The sequence below is a fragment of the Watersipora subatra genome, chromosome 7, assembly GCF_963576615.1.
Source record: "Watersipora subatra chromosome 7, tzWatSuba1.1, whole genome shotgun sequence".
Lineage (NCBI taxonomy): Eukaryota > Metazoa > Bryozoa > Gymnolaemata > Cheilostomatida > Watersiporidae > Watersipora > Watersipora subatra.
In genome coordinates, this window is record NC_088714.1 from 41,134,674 (window position 1) to 41,152,133 (window position 17,460).

Below are 17,460 nucleotides of genomic sequence, written 5' to 3' on the forward strand. Positions count from 1 at the left end.
AGAAATAAATTGGTGGCCTAGCGTCCGCCAAAATATAACATTAGCATAGCAGGTTACTACCATTTAATTTATGACAAGCAACACTTTCTCACCAATTAAATACAACCACAATTATTTTGCACTCAACTATAAAAACACTAAGTGAGTCACTAACATAAAACTTGTTTATGCAACAAAATAAGCGCGGTGTCGATCTAGCTATCTAGTTGTAAGCAGCCGTGTCGCTAGTTATTTGAACATGTTTCTAGATAATAGCAGCAAAAGCGATTTTAGTATTATTTAATATTTTACAGTCTACTTTTTGTTTATATTTTAAAAACATTTCTATGTAAACTATACAAGTAATTTGATTTTTTTAAAAATCACAATCATATTTCAGCTTAAGAATAATAGTAGTATAAGATCGACACTTTATTGGAACATAAAAGCAGAAAAATTTCCTCCGTACTAGCTGACGCATTTTCAGACGATGTTGGAAGCATAAACAAGAATGTGAAGTGCAATATATGCCAAGAAGAATTTGCCTACCACCACAGCATATCATCATTAAATATCATTTAACCATTTCAGTCCCCAAGCCATTAAGCAATTATCTAATTATTCTCCATTCTCGTTGTTAGAGTGAAGGTTTATGTCTCATTTTACAATATTGTCATTTAGACCATCTGGGAGTAACTTTTCTTATAAGAACACCTATATTCATTCAAATAAGAAATCTTTGGGCTTTCTAATGGTATAAATAGCAAAATTGTAGCTCATTTACTGAAGAATGTATAGAATGTCAAACTTGGTGAATATAAAAATTTGACAAAAACACAATGGTACATGATTTCAAAGACATTATTTTTATTATTATGACATGACTGAAAACATAACAGAGGATTGACGAAGTTGCAAAAAAAGAGGAAATGTTCGCTATTTTTACTTCCAATACTGAACTCTGGTATGGTACGCTTTCCAGCAGTCTGAACCGCGTTTGATGCACAAGTACACGTTGCAGGTTTCACACCGAATTGAACTCTTGACTGATTTGTGTTGTAAGTCTTTGTAAGCCTTCTCTGGATTTTGCTGCGATTCTATCAGGTACTTTTTCTGGCAGACTGCACAGCGGTGATCTTTTGACCCATCAGTAGGCCACTCGGGACAGTGTAGTTTGCTCATGTCTAGACGTATCTCCGGATTGTTGGGAGTGGCAGCTGGTGTGTTTGTCCTAGTTGACTGTCGAGAGAATGACTTTTCACCTATCCATGTCGTCAGTATCTGCAGGACAAAGTCTCTGAATTCCATCGGCTTTTCCTGGCCATGCTTATAGAGCACATAAGCGTAGTACAGGGACCAGTGAAAGCATTTGCGGTCGATTCGCGCGTACCACTTATATGACTTTCGAGAGCGATCGAGTCTTGCCATTTTATCATTGAGGTCCACACCACCCATCATCTGATTGTATACGATGACGGATGGTGTGGCCTTCACTGTCAGCTTCTCACCTTTCTTATTTCTACGGATTACAGTTGGTTGCTCAGACAGCTCAGCTCTGACATAGTTTGACAAGAAGTAGATCGGTTTCTTGTCATTCCAGCGGGTTGCTACAATTCCTGTTTTCGCACACTGGAGCCACTTAGAATCCCCTTGCTCCAACCTCCGAGCTTCCGCTTTGGTGGCTATTAGCTGTTTCGGGTACTCCTTTCGGTTGGTCATACATGTACCAGTACCAGACATCTGAAGCTCACGTAGCCAGTGGAGAAGATAAGGTGACGTGTAGTAGCGATCAGTAACTACATGGTAGCCTCGACCCCAGTAACTTTGAACTAGTTTCAGTACTACTGCGGCAGAGCTTTTCACTGTGGTCAAGTCCTCAAAGTCTCTGTCCTTCCCAGAATAGACATCTAGGTTTAGCGCATATCCGCTGCAAGCACAACACGCCATCCAGACTTTCACTCCCCATTTGATTGGCTTTGAGGAGTCGTAACATTTCCCACTCCAGCGACCCCGAAAAGGAATCATGCACTCGTCTACTGACAGATCCTGGGAGGGAGAGTACTCTGCTGTGAATCGCTCTTTCATGTGGTTGATGAGGAACCTGATATTGTAAAGTCTGTCGTATTCAGGATGGCTACGATCCTGAATTGACGTCTCTTCATTACAGTAATGCAGGTAACGTTTTATCTGGTCATGCCGTCGTAATGACATGACAGTTGAAGCTTTAGGCATCTGGAGAAGCTCGTACTGCGGTCTCCAGATACTTCGCTGCCTATCCTTGCAGAACATTTCTATAAATGCTCGGAGCGTGTAGAACGCTCAGAGTTCGTCTGTCTCGAGTTTAGTCCACTTTCCATAACCGCTGTGGATGGTACTCTCGCTTATCTTTCGTCTGGCAGCATTCTCGTTCGTGAAATCACATACTGATTGTAAAAGTTTCTCATCGTAGAACAGCATGAAGAAGTCAGCTGGCTTTGAATCAGCAGGCATTACTCTTGTTGGTCCATGTGGTGCAGCTGGGTCAAAGTTAGGGCTGCACATTACTTTCTCAGTAGGCTGCCAGTCGAACGTGGGTGTTGGGGTATTATCCAAGTCAGACAGGATGAATCCCAGATAACCTGGTGCTGCCAGATTTCCTGAACTACCGTCATCACCAGAGGCTCCAGTAGGAATGTTGGTAGCAGTACTAGTACTAGCAGCTCCAGTATCAGTTGTACTAGTAGGTCTACTAGTAGTAGCAGTACTAGTAGAATTTGAGTCCAGCTGATCAAAATCTGAATCCCAGTCGAAATCAGCACCTAATTGTGAGTCATCATCACCAGTATCAGCATCAAAAACAATGTCCCTTGTTCTAGGATGAGCTCCAGTAGCATTGTCCACAAAATTATCTGAATCATACTCAAAATCACTAGAAAAATCCATAAATAAGCCAGCACTTCAAAATGTTACAACTTTCAACAATCAAAAATGGCCGCGTAGTTGTGAGTTTTCTTCCGTATATTTTCATTGGCCTTTACTCAGAAAACTTTCATTGTAACATGGTTCAATATTAGCCAATAAGGGAAGCTTAGCATCTCTTCTTATTGGTTGGCTACTCTAAGACTTCATTTGGATTAGACAAAGGCTGAAATTAGTCTATGCCAAATAGAGTTACACTAAAGCCTCTACAGAGGCTAGGAGGACTGTGTGCAGACAACTCCAAGCCTCCACAGAGGCTTGTATGACTGAAATGGTTAACTAACTTTAATCATACCGCTCAGAATTTATCACCGGCTGTCGCAGACAATAACTACTACTATTGACTACAGCCACTACTGTCCCCTGTGAGCGGCTATTCTTTAAAGCTGGCAATATTGTATGTAGGCAGAGGGCATTTCTTCATTTTGATAATGTAAATAAACTATGCTGCCTTAAATTTTGGCTGGCTTAATTATAGACTTTCATGGACTATTTTCATATTCATAACTAACACATTGTAACTTATATACATTGTACATAACATGTACTTCTGTTAACAATAATTGTCTCAAATATAATTAACTTGTATGTAGCTGTATTATTTGTTTTCGAATATGCAGGTTTTTGCGAGATTAATTCTAAGATTAATCGAAGATTAACTGGTTTAGACCAGTTATTAATCGCGATTAATTTTTTTAATCGTTGTGCAGCTCTAATATATATGCATATATATGCATATATATATGCATATATATATATGCATATATATATACATATATATATGCATATATATATACATATATATATATGCATATATATATGTATATATATACATATATATATACAGTCAAACATGGATAACTCGAACTTCAAGGGACCGAGCAAGTGTTCGAATTATCAGAGCATTCAAGTTATCAGAGCACTGTCACAAGTCCATATATTTACTTATTTATTAGTAGATACATGTACATATACAAACTATAATATAAATCAAAAGCACAAATGGCTTGTTTCAAATTAAATGCTTCTAATGTAAAGTTTAAAACGTTTTCATGAAAAAGTATAGAGATTTTTCTATCACTTGAGATTGGTTTGTTGTTTGAGGTGATGTTATTGCCAGGACGTTTTTCAGATTGACATTGGCAAAACTTGATCGTTGTTGAAATGCTCAAAAGAAAAGACATTTTTTTCTTTTGGGGTTTTACCCACGATCAATTTTGCCGTTTTTTCTTGAAGTTTATGCAGATTACTTTACTTTACTTGGGATTCGTTAAGAGCAACACTCCGAGGCAGTTCAATTAGAAGTTTTACGAGGTTTTACGGTACATTCTATATTACTCACGCTTTTTTAATAGATACTTATTGAATGTACACACGTATTCTGTGTTTAGGTCAAACGATGAATAGTTTTTTGTAGCTCAGACAACGTATACGTTTAATTACAACATTTTTTAAGACGTTTTAAACATTCAACATTCCGACGTTGATTCAACACGTAATCAACGTCGGAAAACTATTCATCACGGGCTAGCCAAGTCATGCACTCAAGGATTTTCGCCACGCACATACAAAACAACATGCGATTTTTGTTTTGTATGTGCGTGGCGAAAATTCTTGCGCGCGTGACCCGGTTAGCCCATGCTATTCATCGTATCGCTGTATAAATCAAATTTCACCAAACTTTTAGAAAAGTCGTTGACAAAAATATTTTGCCGATGGTGGTAATAACGACGCTTATGAATTACGAAAAGATGAAGTTTACCTCTATGGCTTTGAATAAAGTGATTTTCTAAAGCGAAAACAACCGTTTCGGTAGCTGTTGGGCAAAAAAACAGTTCGAATTAACAGTGTTGAATTCGAGTTATCTATAGCAATTTATCATTACGTGGGAACGGACCAAAGGAAATGTTCGAATTAACCATTTTTTCGAGCTATCCGTGGACGAGTTATCCATGTTTGACTGTATATATATACAAGGCATACTTGACTGAATAATACCCTGCCATGATAGGACAAATCTTCTCTAATATATACACGAATTCACAAAGGAAACCTGTTGTATATAACAATTCATAGCAGACACCATACAATATGTGCCCATTCACGGACAGAAACCCTGGCATATAACATGCCTACTCATAACGGATAGACTGACCCATGGCCAGTTACTATGTAATATATGTTAGTCACAAGCGTCTGCTGCATTATGCTGAAAGCTGAAAATATAAGGTGCAGATGGAAAACAAACATTCAGAACCAAAAACACCGTCAAATACATACGTGGATTCAGCTGAAATAGAGAATTAATACATCATTATACTGAAATTGATAATTTTACCGAGGAACTGCTGCATGCTAGATGAATTGCTAGACTCTTATCACCACCTTAGAACAGGTAGACAGGAATAATAGTGCGCATGAAATGACCTGATTCTGATTGACACCTCAGAACAAGTAGACAGGAATAGTAATGCATATATGAAATGACCTGATTCTGATTGACACTTCAGAACAGATAGACACGAATAGTAATGCATATAAAATATAGCCCTCAGAACAACTCTGAACTACAGCGAAATTAAAGCACACTATTACCTATACAGTGGAACTTTGGTTCTCGAGCGCTCAACTAACTCAGTTTTCGATCAAAAAAATTGATATTCACTCGTCTCGGATCTCGACCAAACTGGAGCATGCGCATTTGAATTAAACGTTCGGAACAGCTTCGGAAACAACATGTTTATACGTTTAACGACGTTGTTATGAGCCACTTTCAAGAGGTTCTCAAACAAAAGGAGAAGTTTCACGTCATAAATTTTTTACAAAAAGGAGCCATCTGGGATGACGTCCCTCTACTGAAGAGATTTGCTAGGGAGACAACTCCTTCAGTCGAGTTACCCTAAATAGTTTTTGGAGGAGGAGTCTTCTTCAAAGATGTAAAGTAAACATGCCATCGCTGTTTCTATTTTTTTTCACATGATTTTTTAAGTAACCGATCCGTGGCATTTTTTTGCTGTTTCATTATCAATTTCTGCGATTTTCGGTATTGTATCATAACCTTTAATGTTTTTGATGTTTTAAGAGCAAAGCATACAAAATTTTGACTTTTTGATTTCTTTTTTTCATCATCATAGATAGAAAATCTTTTATTAAAATTAAACACGATCTACATTTACCCGCTTTGTTTATAGTATGCAGTATACAGTACAGTTTACGGTGTAAAATGTTAAAAAATTCACTGTTAAAAAAAACTACCCAAGTTTTTAAATCGACTTGGAACGGATTAAAACTTACATACATTAATTCTAATGGGAAAAATTGTTTCGGATCTCGATCAACTCAGTTTTCGAACCAACTTCTGGAACGGATTGTGTTCGAGAACCGAGGTTCCACTGTACATGAACATCTTTTGATTACCAGGCACAATTTATAAGTGCCTATATGACAATGTTTGGTAGTGTTCTCATGTTCTCTAGCAGAGAAACACACACCAGGACTAGTTTTTTATAAGCTACCTTGGGTGGTCCTAACACTTATCAAGGGCTTCTTCCGGAACTGACAGATTAACCCGAATGGATGCATTTTCCAACACGTCCAGTCTCACAGAGCCAGGTAGCCATTTCACTTGCCCAATGTGTGAAGGACAGAGGTGGATCTTTAACGTGCCCACATTGTCAGTGTGGTACACAGGGCCTCTAAGTTACAGTCTAGAGCCGAAAGACCCAGCAATTTAGGGTTGAAAGCTTGCTGAGAGCTTTTTGTCAGTTAGACTTTTTTGTCAGGCCTCCAACTACCAACCCCATGGTTGACAGTCAAAGACGCTACCCACTAGGCCACCCTGACACCCACACCCTAAATGTATTTTATGCAAGCTATACCATGAGTATATAGCCGTAATACTTAAAATTATGTGATATCCCATTACAAAAACCATCTGATGAAAAACAATTCTTACATCTCCTGCATCAAAAACTAAATTTGGTAGAGACCTTAATGATCATGATATTTCCTTTTAATTCATGCAGATAGGTAGATCTGTTCCCAACTGTAATGATGCAGGCTAACATGGTTGTATTCCTTGGAGCAAATACAGTAGAGTTAATGATACAGGCTAATATGGTTGTATTCCTTGGAGCAAATACAGCAGAGTTAAGGATGCAGACTAACATGGTTGTATTCCTTGGAGCAAATACAGTAGAGTTAATGATGCAGGCTAATATGGTTGTATTCCTTAGAGCAAATACAGCAGAGTTAAGGATGCAGACTAACATGGTTGTATTCCTTAGAGCAAATACAGTAGAGTTAACGATACAGGCTAACATGGTTGTATTCCTTAGAGCAAATACAGCAGAGTTAAGGATGCAGACTAACATGGTTGTATTCCTTAGAGCAAATACAGTAGAGTTAACGATACAGGCTAATATGGTTGTATTCCGTAGAGCAAATACAGCAGAGTTAACGATACAGGCTAACATGGTTGTATTCCTTGGAGCAAATACAGTAGAGTTAACGATACAGGCTAATATGGTTGTATTCCGTAGAGCAAATACAGTAGAGTTAACGATACAGGCTAATATGGTTGTATTCCTTAGAGCAAATATGGTGGAGTTGACCAATAGAATCAAAGTTAAACTCATCCTACCTCAAGTCATGTATTTCAGAGCCGCCACCAGTGATGCACCAGAAGTTACCAGAAGGCATACGAGTAACGGTGTGCTCAGCGTGTATCGTCCCACGAGAAGTCAGCATGTGCGACACCTTCGTCTCCCCTAGCTATAGAAACACATTGGTTCGTTTAAACGTCTAAAACTCGCAACATAATTTTCGACAATTACTGCAAATGGTGCATGCGAAAAAACCTAACACGTGTTAGATGCAATATTCTAGCAGCATTTGATCTGTTACCAAAGTGCAAACACTAGTACGGGTTAACAAGAAACCCGCTATTGTGTCTCTCAACATACCCAAGGTACCCATTCTACAAGTTTAGTCATTACAATGGACTGCTAGACAGTTGTTCTAAAAATTCAGTTTCTTTTCTAGCCAATCAGCCAGATGTGGCAAAAATTTGACAAAGGGAACGCCTTACAAACAACATTTGTTACAGTGAGTCTCACAGACAGCACTTGTTACAATGAAAGTCTCGCAGACAGTACTTGTTAGTGAAAATCTCACAGACAGTACTTGTTACAGTGAAAGTCTCACAGACAGTACTTGTTAGAGTGAGAGTCGTATGAACAGCTTTTGTTACAGTGAAGTCTCACAAAAAGCATTTCTTACAGTGAAGGTCTCACGGACAGCACTTGTTACAGTGGAAGTCTCGCAGGCAGCACTTGTTACAATGAAAGTCTCACAAAAAGGGTTTGTTACAATGAAAGTCTTACATACAGCTCTCGTTACAGTGAAAGTCTCCCAAAAGCACTTGTTTAGTGAAAGTCTCACAAAACAGCAGTTGTTACAGTAAAAGTAACCGGTCTTGACAAACTGTTGTTGTTGCGGAGTTGTCCCCCATCGAGCGGAGCGAGCAAAACAACACCTTGCCACAATACGCACTGCACCTGATGCATCAGCTGCCCTGAAAGGGAGTTGTTCTCTTCTGTCTATGCGGCTTGGCTGCGATGTTATGTCGGTCGCTCCATTGGTAATCATAACGGATTTAGTCCCAAAATTCATGTAGAAAAAAATAAGATAAAAGCGTTAACATTAAAATATCTTTAAACTGCAATTGAGTTTGCAAAAAGTCATACTGTACTGTCTGTCTGTACATACAGTAATACTTCAACTTACGAGTGCTCCAACGTACGAGAAACTTGAGATACGAGCCAGCTTTCAAGCAAGTTTTAGCACTAACATACGAGCCATGTTTGAGATACGAGCACTTGAGTCAGTTGCCAAGTATGCCGGAGGTGTTTTATGAGAACAGCATCACTCTGTATTTTTCAACTGCTCAGGTTATACTGTTGTACCGTATTTTTTGTGCACGATTTTCTGTGAAGAATTATGTGAATTAAAAGTACTGTGCGTAGACCGAAAGTTTGCTAGTAAAATGAAAGATAATACAAAGAAAAAGCAAATGATAACAGTCGATATTAAACGGAAAAATATTGAAAAATATGCGAAATGTGTATGCGTGATTTAGCTAGCTCGGCAATATGACAGAAATACATTCATAATTATCAAACAGAAGGATTATATTCAGGGCATTTAGTTCGCAAAAGGACTAACCATAGTTTCTAAATGGTGCAGCGATCTTCACGACTGCTGATGGCATTGGACAAACAATTGGCCGGTGACAGCGTAACTGAAACGATGTTATGTGAAAAGGCCGGCGCTATCTATCCAAACTGTTTAATAGACATTCGGACAAGTTGGCTAGTGGTCGTGCGTTAACCATTTGTGACGACACCTGTGTTCGTCCTAATCACAACATGTTGCAAGGGCGACAAAGGCAAACGTCCTTAGATAGGTTTATCTTAAAACGGCCGGCTAGTCGTGAAAGCGAAAAAAAAGGAAAAATTTCTCGCTAACTAGGCGAGAAATTTCAAACTATGAACGCCGAAGAAATTTTAATTACGTTTAGTTGAAAATGAAAGTTTGCTTTTAGGTTTGCTTCTAAGTTTGTCTTTTAACACTTTGACAAAATCCAAACTTATCAAGGACAACTGTTGTAACGAAGGATAACTTATATATCCCTCCCTGGCAAATGCGAGTGTTAACTGCTATTGTGTGTATTTAATTTTACATTTTAATTAATCACATTTCCTTGCATTATTTTTTATTTGTTGCTTTTTGAAAGTATGTAGTACGTAAGGACAATAACCAACATGTTCTTTCTGTTACAATATCTTGTTTTGAGTGTTTTATTTGCTTTTTTTAGAGTATGGAAACCAATCAATATATATTTAATTGTTCTATATATAAATGAATTGCACCAACATGCGAGTAAATTGACATACGAGCTCAGTCTCGGAACGCATTAAGCTCGTAAGTTGAAGTATGACTGTACTGTACTGTCATGCTGTCCATGGACAGGCAACTTGAACTACCAATATACAGGTCCAAATATACATACAAATATGTGCATGAAACAAATCTGGAAACTGATGAAAGGGCAATTACAGACACTGTAATAACAATAAATCAACTACAAATACTACCATAATGACTTAATTAATCCAGATTTCATGACAATGATAAAAACCCAACATATTATAACCAAGAGCGAACAACTCATAATTCTCACTCTTAAACACATACCTTGGGAACATCATTAGCGTAGATATGATCTATAAATCTTTCACTGTCTGGCCCTGACACCTCAAACTTGCCAAACGATGTCAGGTCGATCACTCCACAGTTCTCTATGACACCCCTGCACTCCCGCCCAACCGGCTCAAACCAGTTGGTGCGCCTGAAACTTGGCTTGTACCCAGCTTCATCTCCTGACAGAGCATACCAGTCAGCTGTCTCCCAGCCTGCAAGAAGAACCAACACTCAATTAAACAGAATTGTGGGTAGACATTTACAAGAATTCAGAAAACTTTGTGAGTTATTTTGGTTGCGTTCATTCGTTGACAAGCCACAACTTCCAATCAACAAGCAGAAAACAAGAGATGCTCTTTCACGTTCACAAGGAGTTTCAGTCAAAAAATCTTTAATAACTGCCAAGCAAAAAAAGAACAAAGCGTATGAAAGGAAACTGCAGTCAGAAACATCAATTGATTCGTTTTGTTGTGGTCATTTATTTAAAAACTGTGCTGAACTAATAATCATGCTTGAAATAACAAGTATTGTTGATAAAAAATCTAAAGTATTTGGAGACAACATAAGGTTGTGGGAGTCTTGAAACCATGTCCAACTATAAAACAATCTTACCTTTAATGAACACCAAAATTAGATTTGTTAATCGCTATCAAAAGGAAACGTGTGCACTATTTCCAATGACTGCTTGTTCTTGATTTTCTTCCTCATAGCAGTTTGTACTGCTGTATGAGGTTGGTGTGAGCTTGCTATCAGCACCAATTAAAAAACCAATGTGACAGCACTTTTGTTCAGCTGGTTGTGAGAGAAAACTAACAACTCTATGGGGCTGCCTCAGAGGGCAAAGGTGAGAAGGATAAAGCTCTGTCAGGGTTTAAACTGAGCAGCAATCACAAGTCGACTACCAAAATTTTCTTTTCAAGGTCTTATTGCATCATGTTCAGGTTTAAGGGCCTTATTTCACCATGTTCAGGTTTGAAGGCCTTATTGCACCATGTTCAGGATTAAAGGTCTTATTGCACCATGTTCAGGTTTAAAGGCTTCAATGCACCATGTTCAGGATTAAAGGCCTTATTGCACCATGTTCAGGTTTGAAGACCTTATTGCATCATGTTCAGATTTAAAGGCCTTATTGCACCATGTTCAGGTTTAAAGGCCTTATTGCACCATGTTCAGGATTAAAGGCCTTATTGCACCATGTTCAGATTTAAAGGCTTCGATGCACCATGTTCATGTGAAACAATTTGTTAACACCATGTTAGTAAACACGACCAATCACGTAGAATCAGCAAACTTCAAGTCACTGAAGCATCAGTTTTTTCTAACTGCCTAAAATGTCATGGCCAGCCATTTGAAGATGTATACAAAGGACTGCCCGCTATTGTTTACAAAATGCTAGTCCGAGTTCTTCAATAATTCAACCAATCATGATCTATTTCTGGAGAAAAGATCTTTTGCTAACAGGATGTGCGGAACATCTCAGTTAGAGTTGCCCCGATTTTGATGTCGGAATCGGTATCGGTGCCGATATAGGTGTTAAGTATCTGAATCGGTGTCGGCCGATCTTTTCGTAAAAAATCGGAAACTTGAGATACTTTTTACATATCAACTATTTAGCAGAAACCTGTATTTTAGCCTGCTAATTTAATAGAAAACCATCAGCTGCAAGTTCCTTGCTTTTACCTAATGAATTCTGGGAATGTCACACAATCTATTTCATGTCTATAGCCTAATAAACATCCAAACAGCTGAGCAATATTTTGGTTTTAGTCAGGACGTAATCACAAAGTGCGGTATTTCCCAATTACAGCAGAGAAATGAGAAACAAGAATGCGGTGTAATGTTTCCATTTACTAGCATTGTGAAGGTAATTTGAGCAGTCGATGCATAAAGTTATCTATCTCTCTCTTGATCCTGACGATATGATGTATCGTTTGTATTGCATAAAATAACCTCAGTGGCTTATCGGTGTTTAGCCTGTCCTCCATCATCTGTGGCAAGCGAGTCCTTCTTCAGTACGACTGGCTACATCGATAGTGATAGAAGATATAGACGTCTCACTGAGATAATTGAATCACTAACGGTAATTAAAAGACGCATTTATTTGCTCTAGACTTGTACAGGCGCAGCAGTTCGTTCAGCAGTAGAAGAGAGACTTTATTATCACAGAGAAAGCTGTACCAATAACAGTAATTACCATTATTAATAACATATTTCAAGAAACATGGACTGTTTTGTTATTAGATGCACGGTATGTCAGTATGTGAATATATATACATGTATATCTTTTTTCATAAATACAAACAAATAAATACATCAATATTTATATTTTTTTGCATTATATTTATATTTGCATAATAAAATTACCAATAATATATGCAACACAAAAGAATCTGAATCGGATTATTTTTCAATAAGAATGGGTATATCAAATCGGTATCTGAATCGGCTAGTGAAATTAGAATCGGGGCATCTCTAATCTCAGTGGTACATTCGTGCAGGCAGCAATAAAATGAAATTTAGAGATTTGATATTGTACAACAACCTCCACCCAAACAACAGAATATTGTCATTTTTAGAAGCCTAAAAATTCACTGTTGGAGTGATATCATTAGCAATGATCAACGGAGATGCAAGTGAAGGCAGTACTTTTTCTGCCTAAATATTGAGATAGCTTTATTCAAATGGATAATTGAGACATAGCTTTCAGGTGATCTTTGCTTATGGAAGGTTTGACAGCCAACAGTTCATTGGTCAATTACTCTAAACAATAACACACAATTCTTGTTATATGTCATCAAATAGCTGGTCGAGACTAGCCGTTTTCATATCATCAAATGACTGCTCCAGATTGTAGTTGTTTTTCAAGTAGGCCTAATGGCCAGATACGCGTGTACAAGAATATTGGTGCTTCATGAAAGACTGTGTTTAACAACATGGTCTTAACAGATTTTTTTACCTAAACATGGTATTAACAGGTTGTTTTATCTGAACATGGTGTTAACATATTGTTTCATCTGAACATGGTGTTAACAGATTGTTCTACATGAACATTGTGTTAACATATTGTTTCATCTGAGCATGGTGTTAACATATTGTTTCATCTGAACACGGTGTTAACAGATTGTTCTACATGAACATTGTGTTAACAGATTGTTTCATCTGAACACGGTGTTAACAGCTTGTTCTACATGAACATGGTGTTAACAGCTTGTTCTACATGAACATTGTGTTAACAGATTGTTTCATCTGAACACGGTGTTAACAGATTGTTTCATCTGAACATGGTTTTGACAGACGTGCAGTTAACAGGTGCTCTTTCCAGATAATACTTTATCACTGCCAATAGAACAGTATTAACAGACATTTGTAATGCTGACTGGCTGCTGCTTGTTCTAATGCCTAATTGCTCTCTGAACAATTGACTCCTCGCATGATATAAATGCATCATATACATTTCTATGAGAGGCATAAAACAAACTTTTAGCAAAACACCTATAAAGACCCTAGCAGAACCAAGAAGGAAACAAGCTTTTATCAACTTGCCTGCCGATATTGAGAACTGGGCACCAGCAGCCTTCTGTCTCTCATATATGGGAGTGACCCGACTGGTTGGCCGACCAGCAAATCTCACCTCCTTTGGGAATGGTGGCTGGTTATTCATACCATATGTTTCTCTGGCCTTGGCTAGGTGAAACTTTCTACAGAGCATCAATTAGACAAAATAATTAACAGCTTAAACCACGAGAGTTTACAGTTAGTTAAAGATAATGCTGCCAGTTTGAAAGATATTGCTCAGCATGCACCAAGTTTACAAATTAGGCAAGTATTAAGTTTCCATGCAATGATATCCTAGCGACACAGCCCCATTTAGAGCTGCAATTCCATCATGGTATTAGCCGTGCCTGCGCTCTCGTTCTGCCAGGATTAAGTGTTGCTGTTTGAAAGCGAAATATCCGAGCGATGCGCCAATTTGTGCTATGAAAACGAATTTAGCTACCAATGAAATCGCACTTGTGCATACGCATAGGTTAAAGATACATACAACCTTGGCACAAGGCGTCGCCCAACCATCGCTCTACCACAACATCCCACTCGAACATTATCTGCTCATCGGCCAGCGTAGCACTTCAGCAGTGACGCAACCAGGTGTCACTACGCTACCACTGCATGGAAACTTAGTCAAGATAACAGAGCGCAAAGGAGGCAGATGAACTCATCGTACTTGTAAATTAACACATCAACAATGGGTTTAATATGAACAAGGCTATGAGTGACTGGTAGTAAACCCTCATTCCTTCAAACTACTAAATAACGCGCATTTAAAAATGTACACCGAGTTGCGTATGCATGGTGAGACAAACCTTAGATATATGTATAGAGAAATGGCCTAACCAAACACAGATTTACAGAAATGTAAGGTAGCCAACTTGCTTATCAGCAAGAGCTGGGCAAAAGAAAACACTGCAAATTCTAATGGAAAGCGACCATGTAATTGAACATCAGCTATCATCGTAAAATCATTTGAATAGAATATTGATGCCTATAAAAGACTCAATGTATCATAGACTCACTCCGTCACCCATGACTGACAAAACCTAGCAGGGTCAGTGTCTATGCACTCATAAGGAGGTTCTCCAGTCAGCATCCAGTCTGAAAGATAATCTGCCAGCCCGGAAGAGTGGACAATTCCATACCTATAAGTACAAAAATCACAGCTTAAGCTAAGTACTCATATCCATACCCAAACTTTTCTCTTGTGTGTAAACAAGAGTTGATAACAATAGAACTTACAACGAGCCTAAAAAAACAGTCCGGTTACAAACACTCCCGGTCAAATGCGAGAACATGAAAATGACAACATTTTTAGTAACTACAAGCAATGGATAACCCAAAACAGAACCTTTGGATTCCTTATTAGTAATTAAAACAACGACTAACCAAAGGACACAGGGAAGACAACTACTAACCAACCGAGACAAGGAAGACAACTACTAATCAGATGAGAAAAGTAAGTCTACTAACGTGTGTGCAACTGAAACCCAGTAATTGCGCAGTCCTGGGTAGGGTCCAACTTGTGGCAGTACATCAGGTCCATAGGTGATGGGACCAGATACGACTGTCTGAATATTGGCAGTCTCGAGACAAGGTGTCAATTCCATGGCCTTCTCCGAACTCGCTGATATTCTATCCAGGTCAGGTTGGAAAAGCTCTCTGCCAAAACCTGCAGTAAACTTTTACTGAGGAGTCCACGCCCCCATCTGTCATATCCAACTGTACAATCAGATATACTTGTACAAATTTAATCCCACACAAAACATGGCCTATTTTCCATACCATCTTCACAGCTACAGCAGAAGTACATCGTACAATTTGGTCTCAAATACATGAGAAATCACTATGTATGTAGATTCACAAGACATATCATGTGTAAGATGGGCATATCTCTCTTAGTTTAAACTTAAAGGTTGACTTGCAACAAAATTCACATTACAGTTATTTGGTATCAAAAGATTCACCATGTCTTACTCTGCTGTGTTGTATGTGCAAAATATGTGGAAATGTGATGACAAGCTCTTAAAAGCTCAAAAACGAAAAGCCGTCGTACATTGGAATCTGTTAATTTCTCTGACGTAGTCATTACATTTGGTTATTGTTTTGTCACCTTATGTTCTCACGTGAATTGAAAGGCCAATAAATGGCTCAATATAAAACTTCTCGTAGCACTAGTTTACGACAAGCACTTCTGGTTTTACCGAAAAGCCCATATCATGTATTGATATCTGCTACTTTACAGTTTTGTTTCGGCTTGGTCTAATCGTCTAGACGTAATCAGATCATGTGACCCATACTTTCTGATTAATTTCTGCAGCATTTTTCGATTATCACAGGTGACCAACAGGCTCGTCATGTTTATCAGACAATGATATGTACTCCTTCGAGCTAAGGTTGCAAATTTAAACGAATTTTTACGGTAGGTTATAGTATATCAGTGCTGAAAGTGACAGCATTACGATGACGATAAAATAGACGTGTAAGAACAATAGACATGGTTTTATTGAATGCGTGAAGTATATTTGTGAAAATATTTTGACGAATGAGGTTGCGTGAAAATGAAACAGAAGCCATCTTGTACAACTACTTCCCATTTGAGCCGTTTTGGAAAGAGATTCCAAACTACGACGGTCTTGTGTGGCTGCGATTAACTGTTCGTTTTTAGCTTTTAAAAGCTTGTAAGCACATTTCCACATATTCTGCACCTACAACACAGCAAAGTAAGACATAGTGCATCTTTTGATATCAAACAACTGTAATGTGAATTTTGTTGCAAGTCAACCTTTAAATGCGAACAGTTAATTGCAACCATCACAAAAGCGCCGTAGGTTAGAATCCATTTATTTCCATTGCGTACTCAACTCGGCGTGGTTATTATTTTGGCACATGATGTTATCAGAGGAACTGAAAAGCCAATAAAAGGCTCGATATAAAACGTCTCGTAGCACTAGTCTATGACAAACACTTAGGGTTTTACCAGAAAGCCCTTATCAACTAATAATAGATGCTCGCTACTTTACAGTTTCGTTTCAGCTTGGTCTAATCCTCTAGTCATAATCTGATTATGTGACCCATACTTCCTGCGGAATAGCACGAACAAATTCCGCAGCATTTGTTGATTATCACAAGTGACCAACATGCTCCTCATGTTTATCAGATGATAGTATGCACTCCTTCGGACTAAAGTAAAAAATTAAACAAATTTTTAGGCTAGGCTTTGAGATATCAGTGCTCAAAGTGACAGCGTTACAATGATGATGAAATAGACACGCAAGAACAATAGACATTGTTTTATTGAATGCGTGAGGTATATTTGTGAAAATATTTCAACAAATGAGGTTGCATAAAAGTGTAAACAGAAGCACGTCGTGTTCAACTACGTCCCATTTGAGCTGTTTTGGAGAGGGATTCTAACCTACGACGCTTTCGTGATTGCTGCAATTAACTGTTCGTTTATGAGCTTTTAAGAGCTTGTAATCACATTTCCACATATTTTGCACCTACAACCCAGCAGAGTAAAATATGGTGAACCTTTTTATACCAAATAACTGTAATGTGAATTTTGTTGCAAGTCAACCTTTATCGATTTCTAAATCCCATATTAGCGCATACCGCTACAACAAGAAGCCTGCAACATGACCCCAATATGCGTGATAGCTAAATTTACAAGAATAAAATGGCAAGCAGGGGCTTCAGCTTGTCCCTTAA

General features: G+C 38.2%; 1 protein-coding gene across 1 annotated transcript in view; it reads right to left on the bottom strand.

Moving 5' to 3' along the window:
* Positions 1-17,460, bottom strand: part of LOC137400102 (dimethylglycine dehydrogenase, mitochondrial-like) — a 49,149-nt gene that overhangs the window by 10,320 nt on the left and 21,369 nt on the right. The window contains exons 8-12 of the mRNA XM_068086410.1: positions 15,223-15,421; positions 14,772-14,894; positions 13,744-13,898; positions 10,195-10,412; positions 7,580-7,710 (exon numbers count right to left, since the gene is read on the bottom strand). Coding sequence (XP_067942511.1) covers positions 7,580-7,710; positions 10,195-10,412; positions 13,744-13,898; positions 14,772-14,894; positions 15,223-15,421 — 826 coding nt within the window. The remainder of the gene's footprint in view (positions 1-7,579; positions 7,711-10,194; positions 10,413-13,743; positions 13,899-14,771; positions 14,895-15,222; positions 15,422-17,460) is intronic.